Source organism: Gymnodraco acuticeps, unplaced genomic scaffold, assembly GCF_902827175.1.
Source record: "Gymnodraco acuticeps unplaced genomic scaffold, fGymAcu1.1, whole genome shotgun sequence".
Taxonomy (NCBI): Eukaryota; Metazoa; Chordata; class Actinopteri; order Perciformes; family Bathydraconidae; genus Gymnodraco; species Gymnodraco acuticeps.
The window spans coordinates 134,619-150,928 of NW_022992126.1; the positions used below are offsets into that span (position 1 = coordinate 134,619).

General features: G+C 37.6%; 1 protein-coding gene across 1 annotated transcript; it reads right to left on the reverse strand.

Moving 5' to 3' along the window:
- Nucleotides 1–387: 387 nt before the first annotated feature.
- acer2 (alkaline ceramidase 2) lies at nucleotides 388–12,859 on the reverse strand. Its single transcript, XM_034203280.1, has 6 exons — nucleotides 12,447–12,859; nucleotides 11,922–12,036; nucleotides 8,455–8,596; nucleotides 7,826–7,963; nucleotides 3,516–3,653; nucleotides 388–2,989 (listed from the first exon to the last, which is right to left on the reverse strand). Exons 1-6 carry the CDS (start codon nucleotides 12,558–12,560, stop codon nucleotides 2,803–2,805), a joined length of 834 nt encoding a protein of 277 aa, XP_034059171.1. The 5' UTR covers nucleotides 12,561–12,859; the 3' UTR covers nucleotides 388–2,802.
- Nucleotides 12,860–16,310: the final 3,451 nt, after the last annotated feature.

The window sequence follows — 16,310 nt, forward strand, 5'->3', positions numbered from 1 at the left end:
ACTATAGGTGTTCCTTCCTAATCTCAGTACAACCTGCCCGATGACCTGAGGATTTTCAAATCTGTGTTCATGTCTACACAAATTGGTAAAATCTCAGGCTTAAAATTACTTACAATGTATGGGTTTGTGAATATATTTGTTCCTTATATATTTCTTTCTGGTATTTTATTTACCGTATTATTTTGTTCCTATATGTATTTTACTGGGAAGCACATTGAGTTTATTGGGACTTCAGTGTACTGCACAGTTATATATAATTGTGTGTGTGTGTATAACAAGAAGTATGTTAAAGAGACATTTATATATTACTGAAAAGGGTTTCATTTGTAAACTGTACGCACATAAATCTGTACATTTGTAAAAAAATAAATAGTTGAAAGACACAAGAACAGTAATGATTCGGTTTATGAATTAAATCACTTCAAGGATTGATTTATGTCATTTTCACATCGTAAAAACTGAAAGCAGATGAAGGTTACCTGTGCTGAAACAGCTGAGAAAAACAACATAAAGTAGGTGTGGAAAAACGTTGCCCCCTGGTGGGTTGTCCGAGTCATTTTGATTCTCCATGCAAAGATACCTCAGTTTACATAACAGAAAGAAGTAATAAATAATTAATGAACAATATTTTTAAATGGAAGCATTATTCCAACATGATATTGTATGTGGTTTGTGAAATAAACACCAGCAATCATTTTAAGTATTGGCTTGGTTTATTGCATAAAATAAGACAAAAGTACTAATGTTCTCCTAATCTATAACACATTTGTTTACAAAACAGGATAAATTATGAAAATAAATATTTCTGTGCAGTTTGTCTATATTGTCAATGCAGGCGGAGAAAGAAATGAGATGTATACAAATGTAAGTCAATAAAAAAAGACTTAACTCATTGTTTTGAGACCATTACCATACCTCATGCCAAGACAAATATCACGATGCAGAGGGCAGCGTTAACCTCCCTGTCCTGTTCACACAAACTTTATCAGAGTGATTCATACAAATGATCCAACATCGTGGATAAGAGGTATGATATCACTTGCAGCATAATAAAAGCATTCTGGTGCACAACATATTTGTTCACACTGTTAATACTGTCCCAAAGGTTTCCACTAAAGATAAAATAATAATTAAAAAAACATGTTGGCAATACAAAAGGTAATATAGTAATCATGCACTATCAAAAAACCATTCACCCTTCAAATTTGGCTGCACTTTACATAGAAAAATATACATTGTCTTAACAAAATACTTCAGAATCTCACAAAAATACTAGCTTTTTTTTCGGAATCATTAACCTTCACTAGTTATTTTAGCAATTTGAGTTCCCAGAAGCCTCTGCAGGAGGACGAGACTAAAATAATATTAGTGAAGACAGCTTGAGGCAGTTTTCAAGAACATTTAAAACAATGGTTTGTGGTGAAAAAGCTTTGGTGATCCCTGACAATTAGGGTTTGTGTTTAGCTTTGCAACACCCATCATACTTCCCTTTTATATTCTACTTACATATGTTCTAATTGTTTCCGTCAACTGACACAAATAGGTTCTTAGGTCAGCAGTATTAAAACCCAAGACATCCCATAGCTTATATTTAATATGACACTGTTTTCCCCCCATTTTTCCCTTAACACTGTCAGATACCTCTCACAAGGACACTGTGTACCTTCTTTTGCTTTTGTAATCCATTATCCTGTCTGATTAAGGCTTTTTGCACAGTTTTTAAAGTTGAAATAATATTTAGCACAAAGTCTAAAATACTGAGCCTGGAATAAATAACCCTGAAGAGTTGAGGCGCCTGTTTGAAAAACAAAATCTGCATTGAAAACATCAGCATTAGAATCACTACATTAGCAAAGTTACAACATTGTAAGTGTGCAATTAGCCATTGGCTTTGAGAACCATTCTTGATTTTGTGCAAAATATGTAAATATTTCCTCGAATAGTCAAACCTAATTCAATTCGATTTCACATTCTCATTTTGTTTTTTAACTTTGGGATTTGGCAAATAGCAAAGGGTACCTTTTCATTCAGTTATGTTTTTCATAGGAAAAAATCTGCATACTACATTGTTAATTAACATAATATATACAGGAGTATATTAAACACAAATCTCATATACACAATGGCATGCTGGAAGTCAAATATAGCACACCAAATGCATAAAGAAGTCTATGCGACAACATCCTGGTCCACAAAGAGGGCAGGTAGGACAGCCATTACATGTTAAACACATGAGGCCTTGTGTTAAATACTTAAAACACTTCTTATGAACCAGCTTGTTGATTAATTGAGCATAGTTAGATTGGCAAAGCAGTACAATATGAAGTATTAACGCATTATGCATTAATCACAGTTAATGAATCCAGTTCTGTATTGTTTCTAAATATGCTTTCATAATGGCCAGACTGCACCTATGAGATGCAATACAACGCTTTATAATGAGGTTCTTAGTTACTAGAAAATGTACAAAATCTTCCTATAAAAAGAAGATTGAAATGCATAATACCAATACTTACATGATCACATATGTAAAGCCTGAGAATATGTTTGGAACACTTTAAATCTTTTTTTTTTAAATCCCCCTTTGATCGTCATGTTAGTTACTAATGTGTAACACCTGTTGTTCTTTGACACAGTTGCATAACCACTGCTGTGTAATGAAACCAGACAGGGACTGAAAAAAAAGAGAATTCCTCACAGTCAGACACAATGTGCATCACCCACATCACCTGCTGCCATGATCGATGCTTCCTGGTGAGAGGTGTTGAAGCACGGCCAACATAGCAGCAACATTGGATCACTTTAAGTCACCTTGATAGCAGACTTCTTATGGACACAGAGAAAGTAAATGTAGGGCACGCCGATGAAAGCCCATTTCTCATTTGGCCAGAACATGATGACGGGTCCTCGCTCTGGGGCCTCAGTCGCAACGTCAAAGTAGGCGAAGCAAACGCACCCCAAGTAGGACGCCAGGCAGATCAGGATGTGCCTGTAAGAGCAATGAGTCTGAATAAACAAACTGGCTGAAAAAAAAGCTCTGTAAATATATCCAGGTGTTTGTCTGTAATTTGGTCTTTAAAAACTAATTATTTTCCAACAAAATAGACCCAGTCAATCAACCTTTTCTGATATTTTGCTGAAATAAGATTTCTCATTCCATTTTTCTTGTTTCTAGGACAGTAAACTTCCTTCTTTCATGTTTCAAAACCCACATATTATTTTTTAGAAGACTCCAGTTGATTTCTATAAGAAATATTTACAGTTATTTTTCAACTTCTTGTATGTACACACTATGGTATATAGTTAACAATGTTTAGCTTTTTACCTATCTTTGTTCAGCTTTGTAGTTCTGTATGTCTATATCTATCATTATGTAAATTGTTTAGTGTGTAAGTTAACTGAAACCCACAGGAACTGGACTATTTATTTTATGCGAATGTACATAAATTGTCCATAACTTATAACCTTAACAACAGAGAAAACTACACTGACTCTAGTGTTGTTGTTGAGCTTACCAAGCACAGTGTAGGTAGGGAAAGTTGACAGATGACCACATCTCACAGAAGATCCTGTCACTGATCCAGCAGAGCAGAGCCAGCGCCCACCAGATCCCTGAGACCAGACCCAGCTTGAACACCCGGGGGTTCTCACACCTGCAGAGACACAACAGAGCACGGAGAAACATGTTCAACTGAGAAAACCAACACAACATTCTTTTACTGGCTGTGTCGTCCACCCTGACTGGAGTGTTTCATATTCACCACTGAGATGTCCTCCATACCAAGATGTCAGCACGTTTACTTTTAGATAAGGGGATTCTTTTCTCTTTCTTTTTGGAAGGCGACAGAACTGTGATCCAAGCACAAAGTACTGTCCAATGACCTACAGAGACATGTGCTAATCCAGACTGCTGCTGATAAAAACTATTCTTAGTCATGTCCTCTTTAGACACATCAGTTTCAACCCTGAGACAGACACTGAGACAGACACAGAGACAAGTCAGATTTCATAGACTGTGTTGTTTATGTTGCAGCTGTTAGTCACTGTGACCCAGTTTGTTACCTTACCTTAATACGTGTACCGGATGAAGAAGTAGAATAAAAAAAGTCTTACATGATTTGAGTCATTGTTGTTCTGATAAGAAAGGAATGTTGAAAACACAACAACGGACTTGTCTAAAGTGAAGTAGCAGCCATTATGTCTCCGTGACAACGGAGAAAGGATTAAAGACCACGTTTTCATCCTTAAACTACCTAATGTAACTTTTCATGATGTGTATTAATAAGCAACCAGTTTCTAAGCATGTATTTCTGGTCGCATGAGGAAAGAATCTCACACCCACTATCCTTGAGTTCATGTTCACACTGATTAATGAGGGAAATGTATCTCGCTAGGCGCTTTTATTTGTATGTTGTTACATACTGCACAGTCAGGGTTGGTCATTCTCTGTCAGTTCCTCATTATAAAATTACCCAAAATATTGTCAACTGAGTGATTATTATTATTGAAGAAAATATAAAATGCAGTGCAACATAAATACAAGTAGAGAACACTAACAAGGTCAGTTAAGAGTCTCACTAAACATGAAATATATATTTTCTTTGTAACCAACATGAACCATCATGAGCTGCTGGTCCTTACAGACTGAGTGAAGCTGAAGCAGAAAACCCTTAGAGTATAATTTATACACAGTCTCTCTTTATGTGAAGTAAGTCAACTAATTAACCAACCAGGAAAAACTATGTTACATCATTGAACCAGAGAAGGAGCAGAAGAAAATGGTGTCACAGCTGCTCAACAGCAAGAGGAAGGACCAAAATAGATGGCCAATGATACGACTTCCCAGAGGGGAAAAGGCTATTAAAGTCAATATTCTATTATTCTGTGAAGTGTTTTGATCGATGATGTTCAAGTGGGAAGACAATTCTGACTTTTAATCAGGAAAAGTACTGAGCCAACTATAGGCTCAGGAACTGCCTCTACATGCCAGAAGTACGACTACCTAAAAGTAGGAAAACACTCCTGCCTGCTGACAAACATACACTGAAAACCGTTCACTGCACAGCTGGATATCAGCTCAAGCAGAAGCATGAAGATAAAAACATGAGTTGAAAAAAAAGGGCTTCTCCTTAGAGACACATGAGCCTCGGTAAGTGTGTAAGTCGCTTTGGATAAAAGCGTCAGCTAAATGCAATGTAATGTAATGTAATGTAGAGAGTTTGAGTGTTGGAGGCAGAGATAAGTGAAGGAAAGGCCAGCCTGTCTATCTGGGGTGGAGCACTGCTGAGAGCCTCCTCTCCCATGAGGGAAAAGAAAGGAAGAGGCTCCATAGGATCAGCAAAACAAAGCCTGATGTTTATCAAGGACGCTGGAGGTCATAAATTATATAAAGGCTTAGTTTGCATGTTATATGGCTCTATTGACAGGACAGATTAACTAAACCACTTTATTCTGAGGTAAACTTTTAAGTTAGCATGCCACATTGTTAGTTATATGCGATGTTACATAACAAATGGTCTGTATGGTAGATTAAGCTGAACCAGGAAAGCAGTCTGTAAACTATGTTGCATGTTCACAAGAGTTTGTTTATCAAATGAAGAGGAGAGAGGGCTAGACAGAGAGAGCCGTGACATGCAACAAAGACCCACAACCGGAATTGAATCAGGGACAATGCAATTACAGTAAATGTTACTGGCTGCTCAACCCCACTATTATAACCTTCAAAATAAATCAAACCTTTCTTTTACAAAATAGGTTTGATTTCCAAATACATTCAAAATGATTGTCTGATCTTTTTAGTGAAGATCTCAGCAATATGCTTGATGGATAACAATGTTGTCACAGAAAGGAAACGATGGCCACAACCACAATAATAAGACGCCAATTCTTAAACAGGAATCATCCTTTAACCACAACAAAGTCTGAGATAAATATATTCTTTTAAAACCAGGTCAGTATCAAATTGAGAGTTTTCAATAGAAGATACAGTATTTATATTTTCTGATATGTATGTAGTATATAGGAATGTTTGATACTGTTTATTTTTTACTTTGTGGCTATTTTTAACTAGTGTAAAATGCCATGCAAGACAGCAGCGTTACATAACGGGCTTAAGCCAAGGACAGATAGAGTCCTTGACTCCATTACATGAAATCATGAAAATAAATAACTGGTATAGTAATTATGTGCATGTATCCATAATTGATGTTGCAATGTAAAAATAAACTGCACACATGCAAAAACTTATTTCTCTGACATGTTCACTTCTGTTTGTTTCATATCTTGTCCTTTATGATTCACCTTATTATTGCTTTAACACTAATGTAATATTTGTGTTGGAGGTCCTATACACCAGACATATTGTTCATGTCCAACTGGAAGTGACTGGAATAGGAGTCAACAGCCGCATTGTACAAAAGCAAACAACAACAAAATATTCTGAGGCCAAAAGTCCATTAGCTAGGGCCACAGGAATTCTCTCCCAATTACTTTAGCGGAACAAAAACAAGCAACATCAACAGATGAATGGCAGCGGCAGGAATTTCAGGAATACCTAACAGGTCGAACAATGGATGACTTAAAGTTACAAGATTGATGGTGGTGAGTAAGGGATGTGGGAAACGGAAACAACAGAGAAGCTCGACATGGCTGTGACCACACACACACACACACACACACACACACACACACACACACACACACACACACACACACACACACACACACACACACACACACACACACACACACACACACACACACACACACAACACACACACACACACACACACACACACACACACACACACACACACACACACACACACACACACACACACACACACACACACACACACACACACACACACACACACACACACACACACACACACACACACACACACACACACACACACACACACACACACACACACACACACACACACACACACACACACACACACACACACACACACACACACACACACACACACACACACACACACACACACACACACACACACACACACACACACACACACACACACACACACACACACACACCAGAATGACCTATAATTAGCTTGGACAAGACAACATGTCATCAAAAGCACAAAGTACAAAGGTGAAATGTTAAAGTGCTGTAGACTGCAGAAATGACATCTTGTTGTCACTGATACCATCATGTCAACGTATCTACTTAATATAACAGCAATTGATTTGACTGACTAATCAACATTGAGCCACTGACATGGACATTGAGAAATGCTGCCGTAACTCTTAACCTAGTTACAGCCCAAATGTAGATTCATGCATCACAGAATTAAAACAGGTTGAAGTCTTACCTAGAATCTATACTAAGAAATATTAAAACGTACTAACTGCCAGGAATAACCGCTGCTTAGCCCACATCAGCCTGCTTTTTGGATAGTGGTGAAACCCACTTGCATGAAGTAAACTGTGCTGCTTACACATGCAGACACGACAACCCAACAACGCACAATCCTGATCCAGCACTGTTCTAAGAATCACACAAAAGGAACGAAAGTTGGGTATTCTAGTAATACGATCACACTTTTAGTCAGTCGATACATTTCAATTATAAAATGGAGCTGGAATTGTTCTCTGCTTTGTAAATGCAAGCGTAAGAAGAGTAAGAAAAATAAACTTCTTAGTTGGAGAAACTCTTCTTTTGAAACTTTGCAACAGCCCCGACATACTTTTCCCATTTATACATTAAAAATTGGAGCTACGTTGGTCCCTGATCAAGGCTGCACGTTCACCTGCCCAAACTCTACTTTTCATTCAAATAACTTTAACTAACCTTTTTAGCTCAGTAATAAGCAGCGCAGTGCAGGGGATGCCCAGAGTCATTAGAGACAATGAGTTGACGACAGGTTTAACAAAGGCCAGCCCAGTGGTGATCCCCGACAAGATGCCGATGACCACTTTGAACCTCGACCTAAATGGAAAAGCAAAACAAATCAGAAAAAAAACTATTGAAACAAAGACAAACACTATGTACAGCATTGTGAAACTCAGAAAGAACGTCTGGAAGCTCTTTCCAGAAATGACTCTCCAGACAATAAACAAGATGCACTCAGCTACACGGGGGGCTTTATTAAGTGACAGCCTGAAGGGAAAGAGCAGCCATGATGGCTCTGTGACAATGGAAAGAGAAGTAAAGACATGTGATGCAGTTTCTACTGGAGTCAGCTATCTGGGACAGGCCTATAATTAAACAGGGAGTCATAGCAGTGGGAACACATTATGTGACAAAAATACAGAAGGGGCCAAAAGTGAAATATAAGAGAAGAAGTGACGTTTTCCTTGTTGTGAGACACAAAATCAAAGTGGAAACAGCTTTGCTTCCTAAAACGTGTATGTAGCAAAACCACTACTGCATCAGACATGTCCGACTGTGTGTGTGCAAAAGTACAGAAGTCTACATACCGATCCCTCCTGAACATCTTAGGTAGGTATCTTTTGGGGAACCACATGGCGATGGCACACATCAGCACCCATAAGATGGCCAACTCGTCCAGCATCTGGCCAAGGAAGCTGAGTGTGGCATGGAAATATGTTGAGCCAATACCTAAAAGAAAGAGACAGAAACACTCCAATTATTTGTCAGAAAATACAGATGTTGTCTCAATTTGGTAAGTGTGATAGGAAGCTGGAATAATAGGTGTGTGTTTCTTTAAAGAACTATTGATTTGAGCAGTGTTTTCTGTCCATTTGATTAAAAGGAAAGTCCTATAGATATATCAGTTCACACTAAGCAGTTTGTTAGCTAATTTTAAATTGTTCCATTTTACTGCGGACATATTCCCATTTTCATATATCAAATGAGAAAAGTGATGTCAAACTAATGTGAAATGTTACCTCTAAATAGGATAACTTCAAACAGATTATATTAAAAAAAAACATTATAGTGACATTAAATGTTTTAAGCACAAAGGTGACATGTAGATTACAAACAGATGAACAATAAGTTGATATCAGACTTTCTATAAATAACAAGTGGTGATATTATTAACATTATATAAATATGAATGCATTGTATATAATAATAATAATAATAATAATGCTACCTTTCCAAAACGTATTTCACTTTGTCGTTATTGTTGGTTTCCTCTCTTTTTTGGCAATTAAAGCAAGAATGGAAAGAAACATAAATGATTTTAGAGGCTCTGGATTATTGACACACTATTATTACGTGAATTACAATCATGATATTAATATTGCATTTTTTTTAATATCAGTAATTGTCAGCTTTATCACAGCACCTCTGCTTGGAAACCGGTGTTAATGTACGGGGGGTTTTGAGAGTCTGTGGAGGATCAGCCCGAGCCCCTCTGTTATCACAATAATCTGTGATCAAAACAGGAGATTCCTACAGTTTAACTCAATTCTTATCCAAAGATAATTCTGAGTCAGACGTTGCTGATCACGAGAACCTTCCAGTGTATCTGTAAAGTCAAAATAAACATAAACAGAGATCGCCTGAATGTTCTCAATTAAATGTTATTATCGGATTAGTTGATCAACAGAAAAATGTATTGGTGATTGTTACAAAACTGATATGGCACGGTTTCTTTCCAAACATTAATTGGTTAAACCTTTTGGAATGTAAATATTTACTTTAGCTCTCAGTCTTCTAGGATTACTAGCAATGTGTTGGATTGGAAAAAACATTCCAAGACATCCTATTTGATTGGATTAGGAAAACTGTTCATTACCGTCGGACATGTTTCTGATTATACAATGTGATAGAGGATTATTTAACTAGTCTCCTCCTTCTTATAATGTTCAACTTCTGTCCTTGCCTTCGTTTTTCTATCTGTACAGACCGCAGTCATTTGGCTTCAGGGCTTGAGCGCCTTATTGTGTAAAGATTAGCTGGCTGCTGTCTTCTCAGCTCTCTTAATCCGCTGTGAGATGACCTCCTTCTGAATATGCATACAGCAAGGTGCTCTCCTTTAGGTAATGAAAGGACTAAAGATGACATGTTTCAGAGAGTAAATCTTATCTGACCGAGGCCCTCTGGAGCCTTGTTCTTTGCAAGAAATGCAACTTGTTTTTCTTTCTGATTTCTTTCTGTCTGATTACCTAGCTGGTTCGTGTCACTATTGTGTTCGAGCAAATATCTTCCCAAAAATCTTCGGTGTCTGACATCAAATCAAAGCTCTCCAATGTCCTCTTTGTGTTTCCAGTTCTTTGGTCCAAGAATTTCATCACACAATTTATTCAGATAAATAATCAGCAGATAAATGTAATAGTAATATAAACCGATACTGTTTATGAGGAGGTAGCAGGGAATTCAGTCGTCATAAATGTTCCAAACTCAGCTGAAGCCAAAACTAAAGTAAAGCAGCTGACTGTTGTCTTCACACTTGAACCTAAAGGGTTGTTTTTCTGCACGAGTCAAAGGTCGTCCGAACTCGGACACGGTGGTGAAGAGATGAACCCATGAAACCCGCCTGACAGCTGCAAAAGTTTTAAAAGCTTCCAGATTCCTAACAATGGATGCAGTCAGAGCTACAAGGCCACATATATAAGCATTTGTGTGTTGGAACAAGATATAAACTGAAAAAGCAGGCTGTTTTATTATAAAAGATATATATTAAAGCTGTGCAGTCCAGAGAGAAGCAAATGACCAGTAGTTTAAGTTTAGTTATGGAAAACCCATCAGCTATCACCCAGTAAGGCGCCCTCTCAGGAACATGGGGGGGTCTGTTAGGCTATCTTTGCTGACAGTGCAAGATGGGTGTTTTTCTAACAGCTAAAGAAACAAAACACTGTAATCTTTCCAGGACTGCACTGGTATTTACATACAGTGGCCCCATTTACAACCGATTGAATGTGTCAAATCGAATGAAATCTAGCGCAAAAGCCTTATTCATCCTACCCATGAATAAGGCCAGTCATGATTAAGTGTTTTTCTAACGTAGTCAAATGATTCAGGACAGCCTAAAGCCTTAACTGAGGACAGTGAAGGAGGACATAGCTGAGGAAACCTACTGTGACCAAACAGTGTTCCTGTTGTTCTTTGAGAGTGAGGCCCCTATACATAAAACTCATACATCGTACTTTTTATATGTACTCCAATGTTTGTCATTTGGGAGGGATACAGTTAAAGTTATATTTCATTATAGACTCATCTGCACATCATTTTCTCAGTATTTTGTTTTATATGGTCAGAGAACACATACAAATTTATTTTACAACATTCTGAGCCCGGGTTTTAAGTAGCTTTGTTTTGTGTAACTACAAATCCCAAATTTAGTTTATTAACCTGTTTATAAGTATTCAGGTTATATTCAATATTGGTTTATCTCCTGATGTATTTTTTTAATTAATAATTTGGTCTAAAATCTAAAAAATGCATTGTGTAAATGCTGGTCACAATCTAATCCAAAATAACATATTAAAATGTATTGTTTTGTCGAAATATTAGTCCACAATATTCTGTTTAGTATAATAAAAGACTGTCAAACTAATATTCCCATTTGAGAAGCTGGAACCAGTGGCTGCTTTATAAAAAAAATAAAAAGGGTCAAGGTTAAAGTGATTTTTTAAATGTTGATATCAAACAGCTAAAAGTGGCAACAGCAGTGTGTTGTCTTTTATAAGATTATTAAAGACCACACTATCATTATATAAGAATAATTAAGCCGTAGTTGCATCAGAAATAAAGCATGCTGCAGCGTGCTTTTTGTTACATTAAAAGAAATGGCATGAAATACTACACTGACCATTAACAAAATGTAAATATTAGTATTAGTTATATGGTTTGTCAGCTGAAGGAAGTTGCAGTGAAATTAAGAAGATGGAGGTCTCCCATAAAGCTGAACAGAAATGCTTATAAAGTCATCTCACAGAGAGTCATCATACAGTGTGTCAGCCAGACAACTTACCAACCACAACTAGTAGAATCCATATGAGGTAAATCCCACTGTTGAAATGTGTTGCATACTGGCGGAACAAGCACATTAATATGGGCGGCAAAACAAAAAACAAAATGTTGCTGATCTGAAATGATAAACAAAAAGGAAAAAACTATGAGCAAAACATTATAGTTGAACTGATCGTGAGGCTCAATGACAACATGCTGGTCAGAAGTTGATCAGCATGGGCGTCGCTGGCCTTTAACCAACTTGACAACCAGTGGAAATTAAAAAAAACATTTTTAACCAGATGCTGTTCACAATAAACATCATGATGCTGAAGCTGAAAAGGAGTCCAAAGAAGTCCAATCTGTTGAATGTAAAAACAGCTAGCTATAGCTAAACTGAGAATAATAATACAAGCTATAAGTAGGCAGTGCAATATAAAGAAGAAGAAAAAAGGCAGAAAAGCTGCGGTCTAGTTAGCTTTGACTGTACAAACAACTGTATGATGCAAACAAAAAGAAAGTAAACACCGTTAGGTAACAAACCGACCGTGTTGTAAAACTCAGCGATGCTGGGGTAAATGAGGTAATTGCCTTCACACCAGTCCACGTCCGAGCTGCCAGCCTGCAACTGGTCCCAGAAAATCAGATTAACGTTACTCATGTCTGGACTAGTTCTGTCCGATGGAAGGTGCAGGAAACTCTCCTCCGTCAGAGATCACGAAAACACACTAAAGCTCACTATCTCTCGGATCGCTGCTCATACGCTAGATTTGAACGTTTTGAGAGCTGACATTACGACGTGATAAACAACATAAATTGAGCTGCATTTTAATGCCTCTGTCCTTTCACAAAGCTCCTGCTTGTCGGTCGTGACGCTCGGCGCTGTGTATACTGACAGCTGCTCTGTAGCCAAAGAGTGGTGAAGCGCAGCGAGAGGAGTCACTGCTGCGCGCTTCCGGCTTCAGTCACACGTGATCACAGCAGCGGCCTTCTTCATTGGGGTTATTAGCGGATTGCAAACTAACTTTTAAGGTGCATAACGCCACCTACTGTACAGAGAGTGTAGTGTCATGGCATTATATTATCTCAATACTCATTCTAAAGAAAGATAAACAAATATAGTTATATATTTGTCTACACAAATGTGGATAGAGAGTCAAACCATTCAGCTGTCTTCGTCGTATTTTATTTCTTGCAAGTCATACAGAGAACATACAATCTGCAGAGTGAAAGACGAAGGATAGAGTTTGGGTTGCATATTTAACATAGAGAGAGGAGAAAGGGAGGGGTGACAATCCGTGTATCTACCGTCCAATTGTTTTTCTTTATTAAACACGTAAACGGAAGAGCGTCTGAGAGGCCTTTTTGCTTTTTGCTTTTCACCTTACTAAATGGTGAAATGGTCCTTGGAGCGAGGGGCGGGGCGAAACTCACGGAAGTAAACTATGCATTACAATGCATCATACATCAAACTCCGCCGCCTCTCGAGTTTGTTTTTTCAAATCAGCTGCTCTTCATTATTCCTACTATATTTGACGAGTGAGTGATACAAATATTTGTTACCACAAGTTCTTAAGGAAACTGACACTGTTGGACTCGGTTCTAGTTTGACTTCTACCAGAAATAAAATGAAGTAGGCTACTTTACTGTGTACTTTGCAGGGTTCGAGTTATGTGGGAGCCAATGGGAGCTGAGCTCCCATAAGGAGGGGTCTGAGCTCCCACGGACGCAGTGAAATCATACATCTGTGGGGGTCGCTAATACATTACCAACAACCATTATTTTAATCACAAATAATGCATGTGTCAATGTAAGTATTATTTACGTTAACGAGGTAAATAGGCTAAAAGAAAAACATGTTTTCCAAAATAACAATTTATCTCTTGAATGACAATATGCCTGCACTGCACTTCCAAGGTGCGCAATACATTATTGCGCACCTTGGAAGTGCCTGTGAGCGTGCTGCGCGAGCCGAGATTATGTGTGTGTGCGTAGTTGAACCTTTTCATATTTAAATTTGTAGCAAGTAAAGGGCTGCTGGCAGGCCCGGACTGGCCATCGGGAGGACCCGTAGGTTTCCCCATTGCCTGGCGAACTTTTTTTTTTTAATGTAGGCTATTGTGAACGCAACGTTGCGCAAATGTGGGTTTGCCTCACACAGGGGAACAGTCTGTCGACATGATGTGGCCTATGTTTCATATGGGTGTTTCCATAGATGTAGTCTCTTTATTTCCCCCTCAAAATGCACCAGATTAATGCATTTAACTCAAAAATTAAAAAAATATTTTCTTCATTATTCCTACTATATTTGACGAGTGAGTGATACAAATATTTGTTACCACAAGTTCTTAAGGAAACTGACACTGTTGGACTCGGTTCTAGTTTGACTTCTACCAGAAATAAAATGAAGTAGGCTACTTTACTGTGTACTTTGTGAGCAGGGTTCGAGTTATGTGGGAGCCAATGAACCCCGGACCCCCCTTGAGGATTTGAGGTCCACCCCCAAAATATGTTCACATGGATAGGTTCCCAAATACATGTGCACATTTTTTAAAATAGTAACCCCTGTCCATATGTTTATTATTGGTGTGTGTTTGAGTTTGAGTGTTTCAAAGACCCCCATAGAGCTCAGTTTATAACTCGAACCCTGTTTGTGAGTAATCCTCTGTCAGAGTCCCCTCCATAGGCTACATAATGCATGTTTTTCTGCTATCTTTGATGAATGATAAAAATATAATTTTTTTACCATTAGTTCTCAATTAAATTGATACTGTTTGACTTTGTATTAGTTAGCCTACTACTTAAAATACATTGAAGTACTTTTACTGTGTATTTTTTGAGAAATCCTCTGTCAAAGTCCCCTGCTGAGAACAAAATCAAGCCACTTCTGCTCAGTTTGATGAGGGAATTCTTTTTTGTTTCTATTAGTTCTTAGTGAGATTGATCCTGTTGAACTCAGTACTATTGAAACTACCCCCACAAGTACTATGAAGTAGCCTACTTACTTTCCAACAATCCTCTGTCAATGTCCCCTTCTGAGAACAAGAATGCATGTTTCTCTGCTATTTTGAATAAGCGTTAAAAAACCTTTCTTCATGAGACTGATATTGTTGGACAGAGTATTTTAAGAGGATATGGTGGACATGATATCAGCAATACTTCCAGTCAGTACTCCGGCAGCAGCATTTGTACCCCTTGGAAAGTCTTTAGAGTCTGGGCTGGATAGCTGGTATATCCTTCCGCACACTGACACACTCTGTCACTCTTGTTGGCCTCTTATGAAGCTGCTGTCTTTTAAAATATGATTATTTCTCTGCTCCTAGTTCATTCCTCGCAGATTCTTCCATCAGTCCCAGTCATTGCATGTCAATCAATAATAGAGCTTCGAAAAATGTGTCCAATTCAACAAAATGTGAGTGAAGGTCAGAGCTAAATTATAGATTGTTTGATTGTGTAATTACAAGGTGAGAGAAAATAAATCCACATCCTCCTATGAAACGTATTTTATTTCCTTTTCCATGTTATACTTATACTTACTTTCCTTAGAACATTTGCATGTTGAACTACATGATATCTTCCCCAGCCTCAAGGAAATACAATAAAATAAATGGATTAATAATTTTTTTAAATTGATACAAATGTATACATTAATAATGTTGTGTGCAAACATTTGAAATTTAAATATAAAATGAAAAATAAGTTTACTTTTGAAATGATTTCTCACAAAAACCTTTCTAAATTATAGTAAATCATTAAATAAGGTTTAGTGAATATACGTTTTTCTGCCTAAAATAGTTGAAATTGAACGTAAACTATATCAAACACCACATGCATGGCAGTTAACCCATTTTTGTCCGCTATTTAAATTGACTTTGGTTGAAGTTAATAAAAATATTGATGGTTTGTTTAAATAACTAGTGACATTTTAAGAAATATTGCAAAAAAGGACTCCAAAAAAGGCATATATATATATATAACCTGGCCGGCTTAACCAGTGTGTAATTCTTCAAGCACCACAAGATTCAGAGTTTATAAAGTACAATTCTGGGTCATTGATTGTGTCATTTCTCCAAACACATACAGTAAAAATGCCTGTTTTGAAGCCTTCAAATGGTGCAGGAAAATGACTTTACATTGTATTATACTTAAAGACAGGACTATTCAGTTAAGAGAAGAGAAAAAGGAAAGCAAATTGTTATAATGGGTGATGTAACATTAATGACAGACATAATATGAGGTCCTTGGCACTGAGACTTTAGAGGGGTCATTTTGTGATCATGGGGCATCACCCTTACAGCATCAGGACAATATCATATGGAGTCAGACACTGGAAGTGTGCTGGAGGCTGATGCGTTGACTGCAGGGGACTGATGGAAGGATGAGGCTGATGAGACTGAAGAATCTGTGACGA

Bases quoted from the DNA above. Each gene is read 5' to 3' on its own strand.
- acer2 (XM_034203280.1), bottom strand. From the start codon at position 12,560: ATGAGTAACGTTAATCTGATTTTCTGGGACCAGTTGCAGGCTGGCAGC. The intron at 3,654-7,825 runs GTTAGTTAAAGT...GTGTCTCTGCAG, and splicing joins CTTATTACTGAGCTAAAAAG to GTGTGAGAACCCCCGGGTGT. The intron at 2,990-3,515 runs GTAAGCTCAACA...TTGCTCTTACAG, and splicing joins CCCTACCTACACTGTGCTTG to GCACATCCTGATCTGCCTGG.